Genomic DNA, 19,721 nt, shown 5'->3' with positions numbered 1-19,721 from the left:
AAAGGAAAGGAAAGGAAAGGAAAGGAAAGGAAAGGAAAGGAAAGGAAGAAAGAAAGAAAGAAAAGAAAGAAAGAAAGAAAGAAAGAAAGAAAGAAAGAAAGAAAGAAAAGAAAGAAAGAAAGAAAAAAGAAAGAAGGAAAGAAGGAAAGAAAAGAAAGAAAAGAAAGAAAGAAAGAAAGAAAAGAAAGAAAGAAAAAGAAAGAAAGAAAGAAAAGAAAGAAAGAAAGAAAGAAAAGAAAGAAAGAAAGAAAGAAAGAAAGAAAGGAAAGAAAGAAAGAAAGAAAGAAAGAAAAGTAAGTGTCGGCAAAGATGTGCAGAAATTGGAATCCTCGTGCATTGTTGGTGGGAATGCTAGTGAAGCTGCTACAGAAAATAGTTTGGTGGTTCCTCAAAAAGTTAAATATGGGATTACCATATGATCTAGCAATTTTGCTGCTAAGTATAGACCTAAAAGAACTGAAAACAGGGACTCAGATCCTTGAACACAAAATGTTCACAGCAGCATCATTCACAATAGCCAAAAGGTGGAAACAACCCGAGCCCATCATCAGATGAATGGATAAACAAAAGGTGGCATATACATACAGTGGAATAATATTCAGCCATAAACATGAGGGAAACTCTGACAGCTGCTACCTTACAGATGAACCGTGAAAATATTATAGTAAGTGAAACAAACCAAACACAAAAGGACAAATATTGTATAGTTTCACTTACATGGGGTACCTAAAATAGGCAAATTTGTGGAAACAAAGTAGAGTAGAGGCAACCAGGGGCTGGGGGTAGGGGTTATAGGGAGTTAGTGTTCAATGGGAACAGAGCTTCTGTTTGGGATGATGAAGAAGTCCTGAGAATGGACAGTGGTGTTGGTGGCATGACATTGGGAATATAGTTAATGCCACTAAATTGTACACTTAACAGTGGTTAAAATGGTAAATTCTATGTTATGCATAAAAATTGTTTAATGCAGCAGTTAGATCAAAAGGCAGGTTATGGGGCTCTTGAATCTGGATATGGGGCAGGGTAGGTGCCAGGGGTTGAGGTCTTGGGCCCTGGTGATGCTCCAGACGGGCCCTGATAGCCTCCACTTGAGAGGTTAAAAGTAACAGGATTAGAACCATCTCATGGATTAGGGGGAAAAGAAAAGGAAAAAAAATCAATTCAATCCCATCCAACACAGAAGAAACATTCTTTTTTTAATAGGAGTCAAACGTCAGTTCTTTTTTTTTTTTTTTTTTTTTAAGATTTTATTTATTTGACAGAGAGAGACACAGCGAGAGAGGGAACACAAGCAGGGGGAGTAGGAGAGGGAGAAGCAGGCTTCCCGTGGAGCAGGGAGCCCGATGCGGGGCTCGATCCCAGGACCCTGAGATCATGACCTGAGCCGAAGGCAGACGCTTAACGACTGAGCCAGCCAGGCACCCCAAACGTCAGTTCTTATAGGAGGCTTCCTGTCACCTACTCAACCTACACCACCCACCCCGTAACTCATGACCTTTAATAAAGAGACCATGTATAGAGCTGTGGGTGCTATGATTACCTGACTCACACTAGTGAGTCAGACTTGATTTCAAAACCCCTCCATCCTCTCCCCAGCTGTTGTGATGAGCACCAGGTGATGTATGGAAATGTTGAATCCCTACATTGCACACCTGAAACTAATGTAACACTGTATGTTAACTAACTGGAATTTAAATAAAAACACATATACAAAAAGAAAATTACAGCAGACAAAGCTACAGTAATCAAGACAGTAAGATACTAGATGAGGATAGACATGTAGATCAAGGGGGTATAACCGAAAGTTTAGAAACGAATCCTCACACTTATGATGAATTGATTTTCAATGAGAGTGCCTGTACAATTTAATGGAGAAAGACATTTTCTAAGTAAATGGTACTGGATAACTGGGAAAAAAATGAAATAGCTATAACTTTCCCAAATTTCTTGAAAACATACATTCTCAGAGCTAGGAAGCTTCGAAAATCCCAAACAGTATAAGCTGAAAGAAAACCATGCTCAGATACATCATACTCAAACTTCTGAAAACCAAAGATGAAGAAGAAATCTTGAATGCATCTATAGAAAAATGACGTCATCAATCGTGGGAAAACTTGGTCTATGGCACATGTCACATATTTACAAGCTTGTAGGAGTTAGGTCTGTTACAGATTGGTTGAGTTGATCAGGGTGGAGCTATAAGGACATGGAGAGTGCGCATTCTGTCTAAAGCTTGTAAAAAGTTTGCAGTGTCTTGACCCATGAAACACAGAATGCCAGAAGGCAGAATTCAAATTACAGGACACCAGCTTGTATCCTACAACTCCAGACTCCCATGGCAACATTAAAGGTCAGGAACGCCCAGCCTGGGTCATGGCGTAAACTTGAAAAATACCCACAGACCCAGTTTTTAAAATAAATGCTAAGAGTTGGAGTAAGACAGGTTTCCTGACATAAATCAAGCCCCTGTATCAGGTTCCTGGAGATTCAAGAGCCTTCATCTGGGCAAGATGAAGAGACAGAGGAAGAACCAAGTTCATGACTGAGATCCTGCATGATTTTCTGGATGTTCAAATAAAATTCACGAACGTGACATATACAAGATGGCTACATTCATCCAATCAATAAATATAAAGTGAGTGAAGACTAGTTACTCAGCTTCAAGGTGACAAATACATAAAGACTGAATAAAGCCAATAGTAGTAAATTCCATGAGACAATACTCACGGTGGTGGATAGAGAAAACCTGTGGGCCAGGTGTGTATTCAGATGTGCTACTTCCTATAAGGTGGTCTAGGAGGGTCTTTCAAGGAAGGTGATGGTTGAGCTGAGACTTGAAAGGCAATAAGGTGCCAGGTGCAGCTGACCTCCTGGAAGAGCTAGTATAAAGGCCAGACAGAGGTTAGGACCCTACAGGAACAGACAAGTGTCTGATGTGGCCAAAGCTTAGAGAGCAAAGGAGAGAGTGAGTAGGATAGGCTGAGGCCAGGTGGTTGATGGCAACCAGACCATGTGGAGTTGAAGTTTCACAGGTCCCAGAGAGCAGACTCCTACCTGTAGAGCTGAGGATGGGGGACAGAGTTGTGGAAGATCCTGGAGAGAATGTAGAAGTCACTGGAGCTGAGAAAAAAGAACATGGGAAAAATTATTAAGTCTCATCCTGAAGGAATGTGGGACAGAAGCTGTTCATTAGAATTTGGGCTTCTGTTTGGACTCAGAGCAAGACCCTGGGTGAGTAGGGGACTCCTCTGAGTCTGTGGCTGGACACTTAGGGAGGGAGAATTGGCAGCTTCTCTCCAGAAGAATGTGCTTTGAGGAATAAGGGTTCAGTGGGCATTGAAATTTCACAGTCTTGAATACTCACTGCTGGTGGTAGGTGTCCAGTACTGATGGTTATAACCTGCAGAAAGGAGTAAAGGACTGTTATAATGGGTAAGAGTTAAGAAAGGGCTAGATGACGGGCGCCTGGATGGCTCAGTTGGTTAAGCGACTGCCTTCGGCTCAGGTCATGATCCTGGAGTCCCGGGATCGAGTCCCGCATCGGGCTCCCTGCTCAGCAGGGAGTCTGCTTCTCCCTCTGACCCTCCTCCCTCTCATGCTCTCTGTCTTTCATTCTCTCTCTCTCAAATAAATAAATAAAATCTTTAAAAAAAAAAAAAAAAAGAAAGGGCTAGATGGTAGACCTAGAGATGAAATTCATTAACAAACTTGCTGAGATTTATAAATGAACAATAATGGCTACATTTTATTCAGTGCCCTTTTGTGCCTTGTCCTTTGCAAATAATGATGAACACCATCACCGTTACTATTGCCAAAAGAAAAATACAATAGTAAGAGCTGTCCCTATTTATTGGGAATATACTATGCACCAGAAATAATGCTAAACAACACACAACAAGGAAATGGGGCAAATTTACAAACAAGTGTATTCCAAACCTTATCCATGTCCTCTCAATCCACAAAGATAACTTCATCCTTGCTCTCTCAGCTTCTCTCCCTTCACAAAATTTTATGATAGTACGACTTTATCTTTCTAGCTTAGTTTCTGGGTTTTTTTTTTTTGTGTGTGTGTGTGATGTAGAAGTGACAAAATTGTGGCAGGTTGAGAGACTGGTCTGTGGAAGTGAACAAAATGGAGGAGAGGGAATGTACATGTGGTTTGGAATATTAGAGAAACTTTGGAAATGGGCTAGGATAATGAACATGAGAAGAGAATTGGAGGTCAGATGGATGGTATAAAAATTGGAGTCTGAGGAATTGGGGAAGAGAGAATTTTTCATGAGTGTTTCTCTGAGTCATGGTCATCTCCTTGGATGCTCTGTGAGGGGTGGGAGTAAAGACTGGACCCAGAGGAGCCCCACGATTTACTTGGGTTATTCCTGAACTCTCTCATTTGGCTATCAGGACAATCTTGCATGGTATGTATGTTTATTCCATTCTGAAAATGGGATATTAAAGCCTAGAGAGGTTTTACAGCTTGTTCAGCATCACATAAAACAGAGATCTATCACTCACCAACCCTCAAACTATTAACCACTGCTTTAAGGAAATCTCCAAGTTGATATAGGGGGAAATAACTAATCAAGGATCAGGCTAGACTGTTAGGCTAGAGGTCATTCATGCCCCTTCCTGTCCTGAGATTTGAGGCTTTCTCTATCTGGATGGTCTGAGGTGTTGCCTTGTGGTTAAGAACTTGGGGTTTAGATTCAGTCCTGGGTTTGTTTGAATCTTGACTCCGTCATGCATGATGGCTGGATTATCTTGAGCAAATGACTTCCTGTCTGAACGCATGATGGCTTTCTCTGTAAAAATGACTATAAAAAACTCACAGGGTTTTGGGTAAGATTAATATGAGATCATACAAATGAAGACTTTATCACAATTCCTGACACACAGGAACGTTTTGATAAGAATTAGCCACGATTACAGTTACTATTCTCAGTGTTAGCATTGCTTTTAGGGGCATTGTTGTCAACAGTGTTGTGTCCGTAGTTATTACTCATGGAGTATGTGTTAAGTGTGATGTTATCTCACGAAGTCTGTGTAGCTCTGACTGGCCTGTGGGAACTTAGAACATTGGTTGTCATGATGGAGAGAATGACATGGGGTGAGGGCTGGCATGGTCACCCGCTGCCCATTCAGAAACCTTAGCCACAGAGTTCTGCATCACCCACTTCTTTCCCTAGAGTCTGCACACTCCAGTTAGGCTCCTATGGGAAACAGTGGAAATAAGGAGGAAGAAAGATGTCATCCAGGAGGTGACAAGGGAAAGGAAATCAGCCTCCCATGGTGTGTTAAGCATTCAAAAATGAGTCCCCAAGGAAATGCTAGGTTTGCATCAGAACTATAAATTTGTATATAATCATTTCTCAAACTCGGCATTATTGACAATTTGGTCTAGGTAATTCTTTTTTTTTTTTTTTTTTAAGATTTGTTTATTTATTTGAGAGAGAGAGAGCATGAGAGGGAGAGAGTCAGAGGGAGAAGGAGACTCCCCGCTGAGCAGGGAGCCCGATGCGGGACTCGATCCTGGGACTCCAGGATCATGACCTGAGCCGAAGGCAGTCGCTTAACCAACTGAGCCACCAAGGCGCCCTGGTCTAGGTAATTCTTCATGGTGGAGGGCTGCATTGTGTATTGTGGGATGTTTAGCAGCACCCCTGGCCTCTACCCACTAGATGTCACTAGTAACACTCCAACTATGTATGTAGCCAATATCAATATCTCCAGACATTGTCAATGTCTCCTGGGAGCAGAATCATCCTGGTTGAGAACTACTGGCATAAAGAAGCATGGGACTGGAGACCCCAACTGCAGCACAGACACTCACCGTTAACGTAGAGACTATCTCTGTCCAGGGTGTAGGTTCCCAGCCAGGTGACACCGTGGGTCAGCTGATTCAGCTCCTGGTACAGTTCTACTCTGTTTAGCCTATGGCCCATGGGGTCAGGATGGTAGGTGCAGATGGCATCCACTCCAGTTGCTGCTCCACCCTTCTCAGTCCTAGGGTGGTGGGACATGGGAATAGGGGCATCCTGAGATGTGGGAGAGTTATATACCTTGTTCAACTCTTGCCTTCAGCTTGCTGCCCCCGCCCCAGCCCCAGCCTTGGTTTGATGACATTTTTCTTACTGGGTCTTGTCTAGTTCCTCATGTGCATTCTTTTCTGGGACCTTTTCATCTAGGATGAGCCAAACATGTGGAAGCATCCTGGATCTTCCCTGTCCTTGGTACCCCCCATCCAAGCAACATCCAGGTCCAGCTCAACATCTCACTGGTTTTCCCACCTCCTGTCCCATCCTCATATCAAATTTTCCCATCCCCGTATCTACCAGCGCACTACTTAAAATAAATGACATCACATCAAGGCTCTACTTACAACTTCATGGTTCCCCACAGATCTGAGGGATATGCCACCCCTTGAAATACCTTTGCCAAAGTTTCTTCTGGCTAATGTTCATTCAGCCCAGGCATCACCTTCTCTAGACTGTCTCTACTCAATGTTCACAATGAGCTAAAAGTTCATCCTATGGGCTCCTATGGCCTCCGTGTAGTGCTTTATCATTGTATTAATCGTGTTCCTATTATGGTTTTAAGTCCATATGGCTGCTATCCTCTCTATACTGTGGATACCTTGAGGGAAGGGCCCATGACTGATTCCCTCGGTGCCCTTAGCACCTGTCACAGAGGATAGCCTGAGGTACCTCATTTCATGTCTGCCTAATGAGTCAGTCCTGCCCTTTCTGGCTAGTGAGCCATGGCTCTGCTTATCCAAGTAATTTAAGACCTTTATTTGATAGCCATCTCTTTCAGGAAGCCCTCTCTGATACACTCAGCCAGAGGGCATGCCGTCCATCTGAATTCCTGGAAGGCCCCAGTCATTTATGATTCTTCTAGTTGCTATGTTCAGGTCCTCACCTTCAGGTGAACTTGCCTGTGACAGTGCAAGCCTTCACGTTGTAAGGGAAGGAAGTCTCACCTGAGCAAGGTCAATCTGCAACCAGAGTACAGTGGGCCAATACTAGTGTTCTTAAATAAGGGACCAAGCTGGGGAGGAAGGAGAGAGAGGTGAGCAGGAGGGGCTGAGGTGAGTGGGTGGGGCAAGGGCAAGGCAGGCCAGGGAAGGCATTGTCAGGCTTTTACCAGGCTCTTCAGGACCCTCTCAGTGGAGTTGAATTTCATGGAGCCTGGGCGCCTCATATCTGGGGTGCAGAGCAGGTTGGTGATGGTGAAGTTGAGGGTGAATGGCACCAGGGCGGGACCCGCACCTGCAGCTGGAGGGAAAGAGAGAGGAGAGACCCATCACGGTCTTAGGCCTGAGCTGTATGTTCAGGGGAAGGGACTAGTGCTGTCTCTCTGTCCATAGTATCCAGTAGGTAAAGCCTGAGATATCCCATCTGGGATCTCCTCCCTCCTCAGCCAGCCAAGGGAGGAGAGCGGACCTCCATGTTAGCTGTGTCGTGTCCAAAAGGAAACCTCAATCTTCTTATCCCAGAGTGTCCAAAGGCTGACTTGTCATTGACATTTTAGTAGGAAGAGGAGGAACCAAGACCTTTTGTGCTCAGACCCTGGGCTACAAATGCTTGAGCAGTCAAGAAATCCAAACAGTAGTAATTTCCATGAAATAAATGATCATGGAGATAGAATAGAGATTAGGCCCCATCTACGTGTGGGATATGGGGAAATGCTACTTTATAGGAGGAGGTCTGAGCAAGAGCCAGCTGACCTGAATCTGAAGGACAAAGAGAAACCAGGAACAGAGCTGAGTTCCCATTGGAGTGAGAGGAAGGGCCCTGAGGATGGAAGGATGTTTGGTCCCTGGAAGAACAGAAATGAGGCTGGTATGGCCAGAGATGAGGGAGCAAGGGAGATAGTGGGACAGGCTGGGGCTGGGTAAGGCAGCAGGGTCCAGATCATGCAGGGATTCACCAACCAGAACAGGAATTGAAGTTTCATGGGACTCAGAGGTTAGACTCCTACCTGTAGAGTTGGGGGTGGGAGGCAGAGATGCAGGGAGTCCTGGAGAGAATGTAGAAGTCAGCGGAGCTGAAGGAATGAAAGAATACAACGTGAATATAAATTGTTGGGCCCAATCATGAAGCAGTGAGAGGACAGGGCTGTTGACCGGAGTTTGTATCTCTAGTGGGTGGTCTGGAGCTGCTCTGGGGCTGAGAACCTGGGGGGTGGTGGGTACATTCCCCCCTACCCCGGGGAGCAGGCATAAGGAGGAAGTGTCCCAGGGATGCAGGGACATCTGGGCCCTTGTGACTTACTGCTGGTGGTGGGGATCCAGTACTGATAGTTATAACCTGCAGAGAGAGCCAGAGAGGAAGAGTAATCTGATGGGAGGAGGCTAAGAAAAGGTTGAGGGGTATGACTTGAAACATACAACGCAAACTTTCTCGAGTGCTTTCTCTGAGACTCATCAACTCTTTATGAGTTAACTGCCTTGTACTCTGGTGCTCGCAGTCGTGTCGTCCTCATGATCATCAACCACAAAGACAATGATGATCAATACCCCTCATCTTATGGGGGTTCACTAGGTGCCTGAGACAATATCAACCTCACCAAATGAGTACTAGCAACAACAATTTTATGAGAGTGTTTCCAGCTTTATTTGTGTTTTCTCCACCAATTAAATATAACTCTTTCCTTGGTCTCTGAGTTTTTCCCGCTATCCTACTCTTCAGAGACAGCATGATCTTTGACATAGTTCCTGGACTTCTGTAATGTTGAACTGAGATCATGAGGGTGAGAGACTGAGACAGGCAGACAGAGGTGGGAGTCAACCAGAGAGTATAAAGTTGGAGAGTAAGAGGGAATTGGGGAAAAGAGGGTTTGAATAAGTATGGTTCTGGATCACGGATTGGATCTTCTCTGATGCTCTGTAGGGAATGGAAGTAAAACTTAGACCTATTTTATATTTGGTGGTCTGACTGGGTTTCTTGAAATGAAACTCTTTGAGACTGGACCTAGTGGAGAGAGCCCTGTGGTTTACTTAGATTATTCAGGTTTTATATCATTTGACCTTTACAATAATCTTAAATGACGTTTTTAAAAATTCCATTCTAAAAATAGACACTGAAGCCTAGAGAGGTTGCATGGCTTGCCCAGGGCCACAGGATGAGCAAAAAACCAGGACCAGGTCTTATAGAAAGACCTGTAAACCACCCAAACCTACACTGCCAGCTACAGCTTTAATTCTTAAGGACTATTGAAATATAATACAGGTTTTAATCCAGATAGAAAGACAATGTCAAAGGCAATACAGTGGAGACATAATTAATTGAGCATTGGTTTAAACTGTTGTATTAGGCGCTCCTTGATATGCCTTCCCATCCTGATATTTGAGGCTTGTTCTAGCTGAGTTCGTCTGCAGTGTAGCCTAGTCGTTAGGGGGCCTCTTGGGGGCCTGAGAGCTAATTTAGGGTTTGAGTTCTGATGCTACCACTTATATTAGCTGTCTGATTTTGGGAAAGTAGATTTCCTTCCTTGAACCTTGCTTGTTCCTCTGTAAAATATACATAACATGTCACAGAGTGTTGGACAGGATTTGTAAAACATAATACACACAACGTTCTGGATCACAGGCATCCCTCAATAAACATTAGCCTTTAGTATAGGTGTGACTGTGGGTTTTGTTTTTAAGGGCATTGTTGAGGAGGGATTTATTGCTAAAAAACAATGCTAACAGCTTTGTTGTTTGATTCTCAGGTGGGGTGTAGTCTGGCTGGCCCCTAGAGGATGAGCAAAAGGCCACAGGCTATCATAACAAAGAGAAAGAAGCAGATCAGTCACCACCTTGGGAACTCGTTGCCTGTTGGGGAGGAGTGAACGCCAACTGTCACTGTGGGCTTGCTTTATCCTCTTCCTTCCCTGATAGCTTCATGCTCCAGTTGGGTTTCTGTGAAAGGTCACTGCAGTGAAGAAGACTATGCAGGGAGCCTTTATTTCCAGACTTTGGAAGTTGTTCTGTGAGCATTAGGTGTTGTATGAAAGTGTTGAATCACTCACTATACTGTATACCTGAGACTAACAGAACACTGTTAACCAACTGGAATTAAAACAAAAACTTAAATAAAATAAAAATAAATAATAGTAGGACTTAGAGACAAATTAACTGACCATGGAATATTCACACTGCTGATATTTGAGAGACTCCATTTGTGCAACCAGAGGAATATAGTGAAGACAAACTTATCAGCATTCACGAGGAGAGTAACAAAAAAGGTGAGGATAGCCAAAGGAAGTGACATCAGCAAACAAAACTTCACATTAATGAAATTTTCAGAGATAGTTTACCATATTGAAAGCATATAGGGTAAAATGCTAGAATCTGATTGAAACTTAAAAAGTAATAGGACAATTCACCCTGGCATAGAAAAAGGCATGGCTGTATTATAAACAATGTGATAAGAAGATTCCTAAGAATTTCCTCCCCAAAACCCCTTTCATTCTCAAAGTTTCTAATATTTAAAATGACAATGTACAAAATAAATATTACTTTTACTAGAGAGAAAGAAAGAAAGGAAGGAAGGAAGGAGGAGGAGGAGAAGGAGAAGGAAGAAGAGGAAGGAAGGAGGAGGAGGAGAAGGAGGAGAAGGAGAAGGAAGAAGAAGAAGAAGGAGGAGGAGGAGGAGGGGAAGGAGAAGGAGAAGGAAGAAGAAAGAAGAAAGAAGAAGAAAGAAGAAGAAGAAAGGGAAGGGAGGCAGGCAGGCAGGCTGCTCTGTAGGTATTCTGACAGAAGAGAATTTCCCTATGGAAATTCTAGGTTGGCCCAGAACTATGAACACAGGTACTGAGAAATTGCACTGCAAGGAGACCCCATCTGGGGCTCAGGAGGAGACCCCAACAGCAATTGAAGTACTCACCATTGACACAGAGACTGTCCCTGTCCAGGGTGTAAGGGCCCAGCTGAGTGACACCATGGGTCTGCTGGCTTAGCTCCCAGTATAGCCACTCTCTGTCCAGCCTGAAGCCTGTGGGATCTGGGCGGTAGGTGCAGACCACGTCCATTCTGGTGCTTGTTCCATCCTTTTCAGCCCTGGGGAAGGAGGGACACGGGAATAGGGATGTGCAGAGACACTTGAAAGCTGACCACTCCTGACGACTCCTTCCTTCAATTGTACCCCCTGGTGTTTATGTTAGCAGTCTTCTTAGGGCTTCATCTGCTGTCTCAAACACATCTTTTTCTGTCTGATATGGGGATCCAGACCATCCCACCTTAAGTGTTCTCCAGGGCTACTCTGCACCTAATTTTCTTCTTTTGCTCCCCAATCTTTTTATTAATTGGTTCATGCTCATTGTTTCAACTACCAGTGCCCAGTACAGTCCCTATCCATTCAAGAAGGTAAGTACAGATGGCATCCCCTCCAGTAGCTGAGTCCTGCTTGGGCTGTAAGATTGGGGGTGTGGAGCTCCTAGGGAGGAAATGAGAATTCTGAGCCCAGGCAGCATGTGGAAGGGAACAGCAAAGGACTGAAGACCTTGGAGGGGGTGAGTGAGTCACCCCTATGGCTGGTTGTGACATTGTGCAACACCATCATGGAGCCTGAAGGGAAGACTTTGTTTCATGTTGGTGAATCCCAAGGCTACGGTCAACTCCATGGGAGCACCTTTGGAGCAGGTAACCAAGTTTGGAGAAAAACAGAGAAAATGAATTAAGAGGTGATAAGGGGCAATGTGGTTCAAAAATACTCTTGTCCTGAATTTCAGCTGAACCTACAGTGATTCACCCAGAGCAGGGGATTTACAGGAAGAAAGATCCCCTCTCTCCCCTGCCTGGGAATTCTTGCTATTATCCACACTATTCAAAGAGTGTTCACAATGGACCAAGCATTGCCCAAAGTATGGTCCAGGGACTCCTGGTAGTCATAAACTCTTACAAAGAGTTCACCAAGTATGATTATTTTCATTATTTTAACTTTTATTCTCTTAGGAGTATACTGTGAAATGTTTTCCAGAGGCCACAACATGAAATACTGTAAAAGATTAAATGCAGAAGCAGATATCCTACTGTCTTCTCCTAAACCAGACATTAAAAATATCTGCAAAAATGTAAACAATGGCTCTCTTTTTGTTATGATTTTTTTTGGGGGGAGGGAGAGGAAATACTGCTATTGTTCATAAAAATTATATTATTTGTGTTAACATGTAATAGATTTATTACTTTTAATAAATTAATGAATACATATTTATAACATTTGTTTTAATTTCTAATTCAATAAATACGGGCAGATATAACCCTCAAGTCCAAAGGCTCATTGGAGTTCTGAGTACTTTTAAGGATGCAAGTAACATGTTGAGCCCAGTGACCTTGAACACCACTGTATCATGGTTAAAAGGAGGGACTCAAAAACTAGAAACTTTGGGTTCAAATCCCAGCTCCTCTCAAGGTACTTGACTACTCTGAGCCCAGTGTTCTCTTCTACAGTGTGGGATAATAATCATGTTGTTGTAAAGATGAAATGAATGAAAACATGTACATCACTTAGATTTTTGGGTGGCATATCATATGGTCAATATTATCTTATTGATTCCCCCCATCTCATGGGGAGATGGGGGCAAGTGTGGTGGGTGGAGCTCATTTAGGACGGTTTTGGTCTACAACACTCCAGGAACCTCTTCTCGTGAAGCCATGTGCGTAGAGGACCCACCTCTCTGGTGGGATGACCTGCATTGGCTGGATGCAGGACCCCAAAGAGAGGTCATAGAGTCGTGAAATGTAAGGAAAGGGTTCTGAGCCCACTGACCTCAGAGGACACCAAATGGGCATAGCAGAGAGGAGAAAATAGGCCATTTCTGTAGAGTTCAGGTCTATTTGTGAGTTTTTAAATTGCAATATATCCTGCCAGTATTCAGCATTTTGTTTGTTTTCCCCTTTGGTTCTATGTAACATCCTCTGGGAAGGTCCCTATCTCTTTTCAAGGAATATACTGCAGAATTGCAGTGTTCAGAGTTTGTCCCCAGTAGGGTAGATATGAGCTGGGGCAGGGAGAGTGTCAGGGATTCTGGGGACACAATTGGCAAAGATACTACACTGGCTAATACTATGAGATCCCATCGAGTGTTCACAATGGGCCAGGCATTGTGATTAGTGATTAATAACCCTATTAGTAAGGTACTAGTATTATCACTACTTTGTAGATAATGTGATTGAAGAACAGAGAGGTTATGTAACTTGTCCAAGATCACAGAGCTAGCAAATGGGAGAGCAAGGGTTCAAACCCAGACACTTTGGATCCATTATGATATGCTTCCTCTTGGCAAAGACCCAAGGCTGTGGTTGACTGGGATGTGGGAGACCAAGAAGGGAGAGAATTGGGGTTCTATAGGTGCTTTGGAAGAAGCCTTACCTGAGCAAGGTCAGCCTGCAGCCAGCATAGAGGGAACCAATGCTGCTGTTTTTGAACAGAGTCCCGAGCTGGGAACAAATGAGAGGGTGATGAGCTGGAGGGGTCAAGACTTTGGGGTGTGGCAGGCTTGGGACAAGATGAGCATTGGCAGGGGGCTCTCACCAGGTGCTGCAGGTTTCTCTCAGTGGCATTGAATATCTCAGAGCTCGAGTTTTCCATGTCCTCTGTGTAGTGCAGGTTGGTGATGGTGAAGTTGACAGTAAAAGTCATCAAGAAAGGAACTGCAGCTGTGGTGGTAGAAGAGTAAATGAGCCCAGTCCTGAGTCAGGCCTGGGCTGGGGGTGGGAGGGAAGGCTCCAAGGACACACCTTAACTCCAGCGCTGAGCTGGGGTTTGGCCTAGACTGGCCTGCTATTCAAGATCCTCCCACATAGGGTGACCAACCATCCCAGCTTTCCCAGGACTGTGTGAGTTCCTGGGATGCAGATGTCCAGTTGGAAAAGTGAGACAGTCTTGGGAAAACTGGGATGAGTTAGTCACCCTACTCCCACTTCCCCTTGGCTCTTACCATTTCAGCACATAGTAGCACCTGCATCTCTTCATCTTGGAGAAATGAACAGGCCCAGGGAGCACCCCACTAGCAATGATTGATGGGAGTTGATGGATAGATACCCCAGCTCCCTTACTGCCCCCTGCAGAGAGGATGACTCCAAAGTTCATGTTCTACGCATTCTCCCAGGGTCCCCTCCAGCCTCTAGAACTGATAAATTTCTATTGTTCAAGGCACCCAGTATTTGGTACTTCATTACTGTTGCCCTAACGAACTAGTATATCACCTAACAGCAATTCTTTCTCTAGGTATGTACCCCAAAGAATTGGAAACAGGGACTCAAACAGATACATGTACACCCACATTCATAGTAGCATTATCCACAGTAGCCAAAAGATGGAAACAGCCTGAGTGTCCATCAACAGATGAGCAGACAGATAAAATGTGGTCCATCCACACAATGGAATGTCAGTCATCCATAAACAGGAATGAAGTTCTGATACACACTATGACATGTAGACATTGCACTCAGTGAAATAAGACACACACACACACACACAAATACACTATGTGATTCCACATACATGAGGTATCTAAAATAGGCAAATTGAAGACAGAAGTGGATTAGAATTACCAGGGGCTGAGGTGAGTGGGGAAGGAAAGCTAACGTCTAATGGGTACACAGATCCTGTTTGGGGTGATAAAAAGTTTTGGAGAAAGATAGGATAACATTTATACAACATTGTGAATGTAATTAATGCCACTGAATTGTACATTTAGAATGGCTAATTTTATAGTATATATACATTTTTACCACAGTAAAAAAAGCCATTCTTACTTGTTTCTGAAGCCACACTCAGAGAGGTCAAGGTGGACATCCCAGGTGAGGTCTCAGGGACAAAGGGACTTCCTGCTGATGTATTGAAGGTGGTTGTGGTCTCTACTATGATGGGGCCTGAACCTGTAACAGCTAAATTAGTGGTCTCAAGAGTTGTGGTTTTCAGGACAGTTGTTGAACTCAGTCCTTCTCTGTGACTGGTTTTAGGTGGTGTTGGGGTCTCTGATGCTATCAAGGTCACAGTGTTCCCCATCACAGTCTTGGACAATTCAGGGAGTCCAACTGAGGTCACAGGTGGTGAGGGTTCTGTGCCCCAGGAAGTTAAGGTGTAAGGCTCACCAGTGGTTGCAGGGGTACTGACAGGTCCAAGATCACCAGCAGTCAAAGTTGGGATACCTGTCCTGGCATCTGATGCAGGGCTGGTGGCCAGTAAGCCTGTGGTCGCCAATAAAATGGGGGAAAGAGTTGAACTTGAAATCGTTGTGCTGATGTCTGTGCCAAGATGGGTGGAGAGTGAGGCTGTTTCTGCAGGAACGCCAAATGAGATAGTTGGACCTAGATCAACTCCGCTGGTCTCAGTTGCAGGTGTGGTGAAGGATGTTATTTCTTCTGGACTGAGGAAAACAGTCTGAGTTGGAAGAGCTTCACTAATCTCCAACTCAGGTCGGATGGATGGTGGTGAGGCTACGGTCTCTGGTGGTAAATGAGGAAAAGCAGTTGAACTAGGAAAATTTGTGCTTGTCTTTGCACTGGACTGGGTGACCAATAAGGCTGTGGTTGCTGGTTCACCAGGAGAAAGAGTTAGACTTGGAATAGTCATATTGGTATCTGTCTCAGAACTAGGGACCTGGGAGGTCACCATATCCGGTACACCAGGGGAGATAGTTGGAGTTGGAACAGCTGAACTGGCTTCTGCCCCAAGACTGGTGCCTATTGAGTGTTTGGTGTCTGGTACACTTTTGGAAAAAACTGGAGGTGTTGTGGGGACAGTTGGGCTGGTCTCTGCAGAAGGGGTGACCAATGAGACTGCTATATCTGGCTTATGTGGGGAATCAGTCTGAGTTGGAATAGCTGAACTGGTTTCTGCCCCACAGCTGGTGGTCATTGAGGGTGATTCACTGGGGGAAACATTGGGGGTTGTCCGGGGAACTGTTGGGCTGGTCTCTGCAGGATGGGTGACCAAAGAGACTGGTGTATCTAGCTCCCCAGGGGAATCAGTCTGAGTTGGAACAGCTGAACGGGCTTCTGTCCCAGAATGGGTGACCCATGAAGCTGTGGTCTCCAGTTGACCTGGAGAAACAGTGAGAGTTGTAAGAGTTGTACTGCTCTCCGCCCCAGAACTTGTGACCAGTGAGATTTCCACCCCTGATACAACAGGGGAGACAGTCACAGTTGGAATGGCTGAAATTGTCTGTGCCCCAGAACTGGTAGCTATTGAATGTGTGGTATCTGATTCACTATGGGAAAAACTGGGGGTTGCCTTGGGAATAGTTGGGCTGGTCTCTGCAGGATGGGTGACCAATGAGACTGGTGTATCTGGCTCCCCAGGGGAAACAAGCAGAGTTGAAACAGCTGAACTGGCTTCTTTCTCAGAATGGGTGACCCATGAGGCTGTGGTCTCCAGTTCATGCAGTGAATCTGTCAGAGTTGTAAAAGTTGTATTGGTTTCTGCCTCAGAACTGGTAACCAGTAAGGTCACCGATCCTGGCACACCAGGTAAGATAGTTGTAGCTGAAGGTGAACTGCTTTCTGCCCCTGGAGTGGTGGCTGTTGAGAGTGAGATATCAGATTCACTATAGGAGAAATTTGGAGTTATTCTGGAAACAGGTGTGCTGGTCTTTGTGGAATGGGTGACCCATAAGGTTGTTATTTCTGAGTCATGCGAGGAATCAGTAAGAGTTAGAAAATTTGCACTGGTCTCTGCCCCAGAACTAGTGACCAGTGAGGTCCCTATCCCTAATATACCAGGGGAGACAGTTGGAGTTGGGATGGAAGAACTGGTCTGTGCTCCAGAATGATTAACCCATGAGACTGTGTTTGCTGGTTCACCAGGAGAAAGAGTCAGAGGTGAAATAACCATACTGGCATCTGTCTCAGAACTAGTGGCCTGTGAAGTCACCATATCTGGTACACCAGGGGAGACAGGTGTAGTTGGAATAGCTGAACTGGCTTCTGTCTCAAGGCCGGCAGCTGTTGAGGGTGTGCTGTCTGATTCACTACGGGAAACATTGGGGGTTGTCCGGGGAACTGTTGAGTGGGTCTCTGCAGGATGGGTAACCAAGGAGACTGTTGTATCTGATTCACTACGGGAAACATTGGGGGTTGTCTGGGGAACTGTTGGGCGGGTCTCTGCAGGACGGGTAACCAAGGAGACTGTTGTATCTGATTCACTATGGGAAACATTGGGGGTTGTCCGGGGAACTGTTGAGCGGGTCTCTGCAGGACGGGTAACCAAGGAGACTGTTGTATCTGATTCACGCAGGGATTCAGTCAGAGTCAAAGAGGTTGTATTGGCATCTGTCCCAGAACTAGTGGCCTGTGAGGTCATCATAGCTGGTATACCAGGTGAGACAGTGATTGTTGGAGTGGCTAATTCACTTTGGGAAAAATTTGTTGGAGTTATTCTGGAAACAGGTGTGCTGTTCTCTGTGGAATGAGCCCATGAGGCTGTTGTATTTGGCTCACCAGGGGAAACAGTCAAAGTTCCAACAGTGGAAATGGCTTCTGTTCCAGCATGGGTGACCCGGGAGGCTGTTGTCTCTGGTTCATGTGGGGAATCAGTCAGAGTTGTAAACGTTGTACTGGCCTCTGCCCCAGAATTGGTGACTGGTGAGATTTTCACCCCTATTACACCAGGGGAGACAGTTGGAGTTGGAATGGCTGAACTGGTCTGTGCCTCAGAATGGGTAACCAATGAGACTGTTGTATCTAGCTCACCAGGAGATATAGTCAGAGTTTGATCAGCTGGGCTGGTCTCTGCTCCAGAACTAGCATCCAGTGAAGTCACCAACCCTGGCTTACCAGGGAAGACATTTTGAGTTGGAATGGATGAACTGCTCTGTGCCCCAGGATGGGTGACCCATGAGGCAGAGGTCTCTGGTGCATCTTGGGAATCAGTCAGAGTTGAAAGGACCATACTTGTCTCTGCCGCAGGACTAGTTACCAGTGAGGTCACCATTTCTGGTATACCAGGGAAGACAGTCAGAGTTGGAACAGCAGAACTGACTTCTTCCCCTGAACCGGTAGCTGTTGGGGGTGTGCTATCTGATTCACTGTGGGAAACATTCAGGGTTTCCCTGGAAACAGTTGAACTGGTTTCTGCAAGATAAGTGACCCATGAGGTTGTGGTCTCTGGCTCACTAAAGGAAACAGTCAGAGTTGGAACAGCTGGACTGTTCTTTGCCCCAGAACTAGGAACCAGTGAGGGTATGGTTTCTGACTCTCTACTGAAAACAGATGAGGCTGTCCTGGGAAGTTCTATGCTGGTCTCTGCTCCAGGTCTGGTGGCCAATGAGGCTGTCATCTCTAGAACATCAGGGGTAACATCTGGGGTTGTAATGATCATTCCTCTTGTGCTTGTGCTGGCTGTTTTACTTGATGTCCTGAGGAGAGTCAGCATTCTGGAAGTAGGAGTAGAGACTGTAGTGGTCAAAGTTGCTGTAGAGGTGGTCTTCAGAGCTGTGATCTCTGCTCTTTCTGTCCACTCTGTTGGTGGTCCTGTGAATTGGGGGATGGACACACAGTTTGGACAAAATGATCCACCGCTTACTGGACTGGCAATAGCTTATTTTTTCTCCACATGAGGAAAGGGAAAGAAATGTCTCTGCCTGAGATATGCCTGCAATGCTTCTGGAATGGGAAAAGGGATTGTCATTGACATTCCGGCACCTTCCCCTTCTCATCTTGTGCCGTAACTCCGTGAATTCTTAACCACTCCCTGTTCCCAAATGTTGTCTGTACGCTCCAGCCCCTAAGCCTTTGTTCAAGCTGTTTTCTCTGTCTGCCTTGTCCATCTTTCATCAGATTCCTTACATTCCGCCCTTCTTGAAACCCCAACTCAAATCAACTTTTACAAATCCATGTCAGAATTCATCTCTCCCTTCTCAATATTTCCTTATCCTACTGTCTGAATCTGCACCATAGGGATGCCTGGGTGGCTCAGTTGTTAAGCGTCTGCCTTCAGCTCAGGTCATGATCCCCAGGGTCTGGGATTGAGTCCCACATCAGGCTCCTTGCTCAGTGAGGAGCCTGCTTCTCTCTCTCCCTCTGCTGCTCCCCCTGCTTGTGCTCTCTCTCTCTCTCTCTGACAAATAAATAAATTAAAATCTTAAAAAAAAAATGAATCTGCGCCATAGCACTCCTCACAGCCTGCTTGGTAATAGCTATTTCTAGCCAGAAGACTGCTTGGTGAATAGTAGGTGCCCACAAATATTTGTTGAGTAAGTGAGTGAGTGAATGAATGAATGGATACATAGATGGATGTATGCAGAGACAGGTCCCCTCTAGATTGAGAGAGATTATGTGTCATTGTGCTTAAGAGCTTGCGCTCTGGGGGTGCCTGGGTGGCTCAGTCGGTTAGCGACTGCCTTCAGCTCAGGTCATGATCCCAGGGTCCTAGGATCGAGCCCCATGTTGGGCTCCCTGCTCTGCGGGAAGCCTGCCATTCCCCCTTCTTGTCTCTCTCTCTCTCTTTCTGTCAAATAAATAATCAAAATCTTAAAAAAAAAAAAAAAAAAAAAAGACCTTGGGCTCTGGAAGAAGGTATTCCTGCACTTAGATTCTGGCTCCTCCACTAACTGGATGTGTTACCAAACCTTGCTAGATTTCCATATTTTCACCTGTGAAGTAGGTGTAAGTACAGTGGCCATCTCAGAATGCTGATAAAAATGCACCCAGCCCGGTGCCTCCTGGCTCACAATACTACCACTGCTATTTCTACTACTACCTGCTGTTACTACCATTACTGCTGTTACTGCTA

General features: G+C 45.1%; 1 protein-coding gene across 1 annotated transcript in view; it reads right to left on the bottom strand.

The window, feature by feature from the left end:
- Positions 1–19,721, bottom strand: part of LOC118005611 (mucin-16-like) — a 60,107-nt gene that overhangs the window by 34,791 nt on the left and 5,595 nt on the right. The window contains 11 exon segments of the mRNA XM_034997573.1: positions 3,055–3,120; positions 3,365–3,400; positions 5,831–6,003; positions 6,980–7,047; positions 7,144–7,274; positions 7,981–8,046; positions 8,274–8,309; positions 10,872–11,044; positions 13,356–13,423; positions 13,518–13,642; positions 14,735–16,783. Of these exon segments, the coding sequence (XP_034853464.1) occupies positions 3,055–3,120; positions 3,365–3,400; positions 5,831–6,003; positions 6,980–7,047; positions 7,144–7,274; positions 7,981–8,046; positions 8,274–8,309; positions 10,872–11,044; positions 13,356–13,423; positions 13,518–13,642; positions 14,735–16,783 (2,991 nt within the window).

The sequence above is a fragment of the Mirounga leonina genome, unplaced genomic scaffold (assembly GCF_011800145.1).
Source record: "Mirounga leonina isolate KUSES-001 unplaced genomic scaffold, KU_Mleo_1.0 Mir_94, whole genome shotgun sequence".
NCBI classification, from domain to species: Eukaryota; Metazoa; Chordata; class Mammalia; order Carnivora; family Phocidae; genus Mirounga; species Mirounga leonina.
This window is presented reverse-complemented; position numbering and strand designations above follow the sequence as displayed.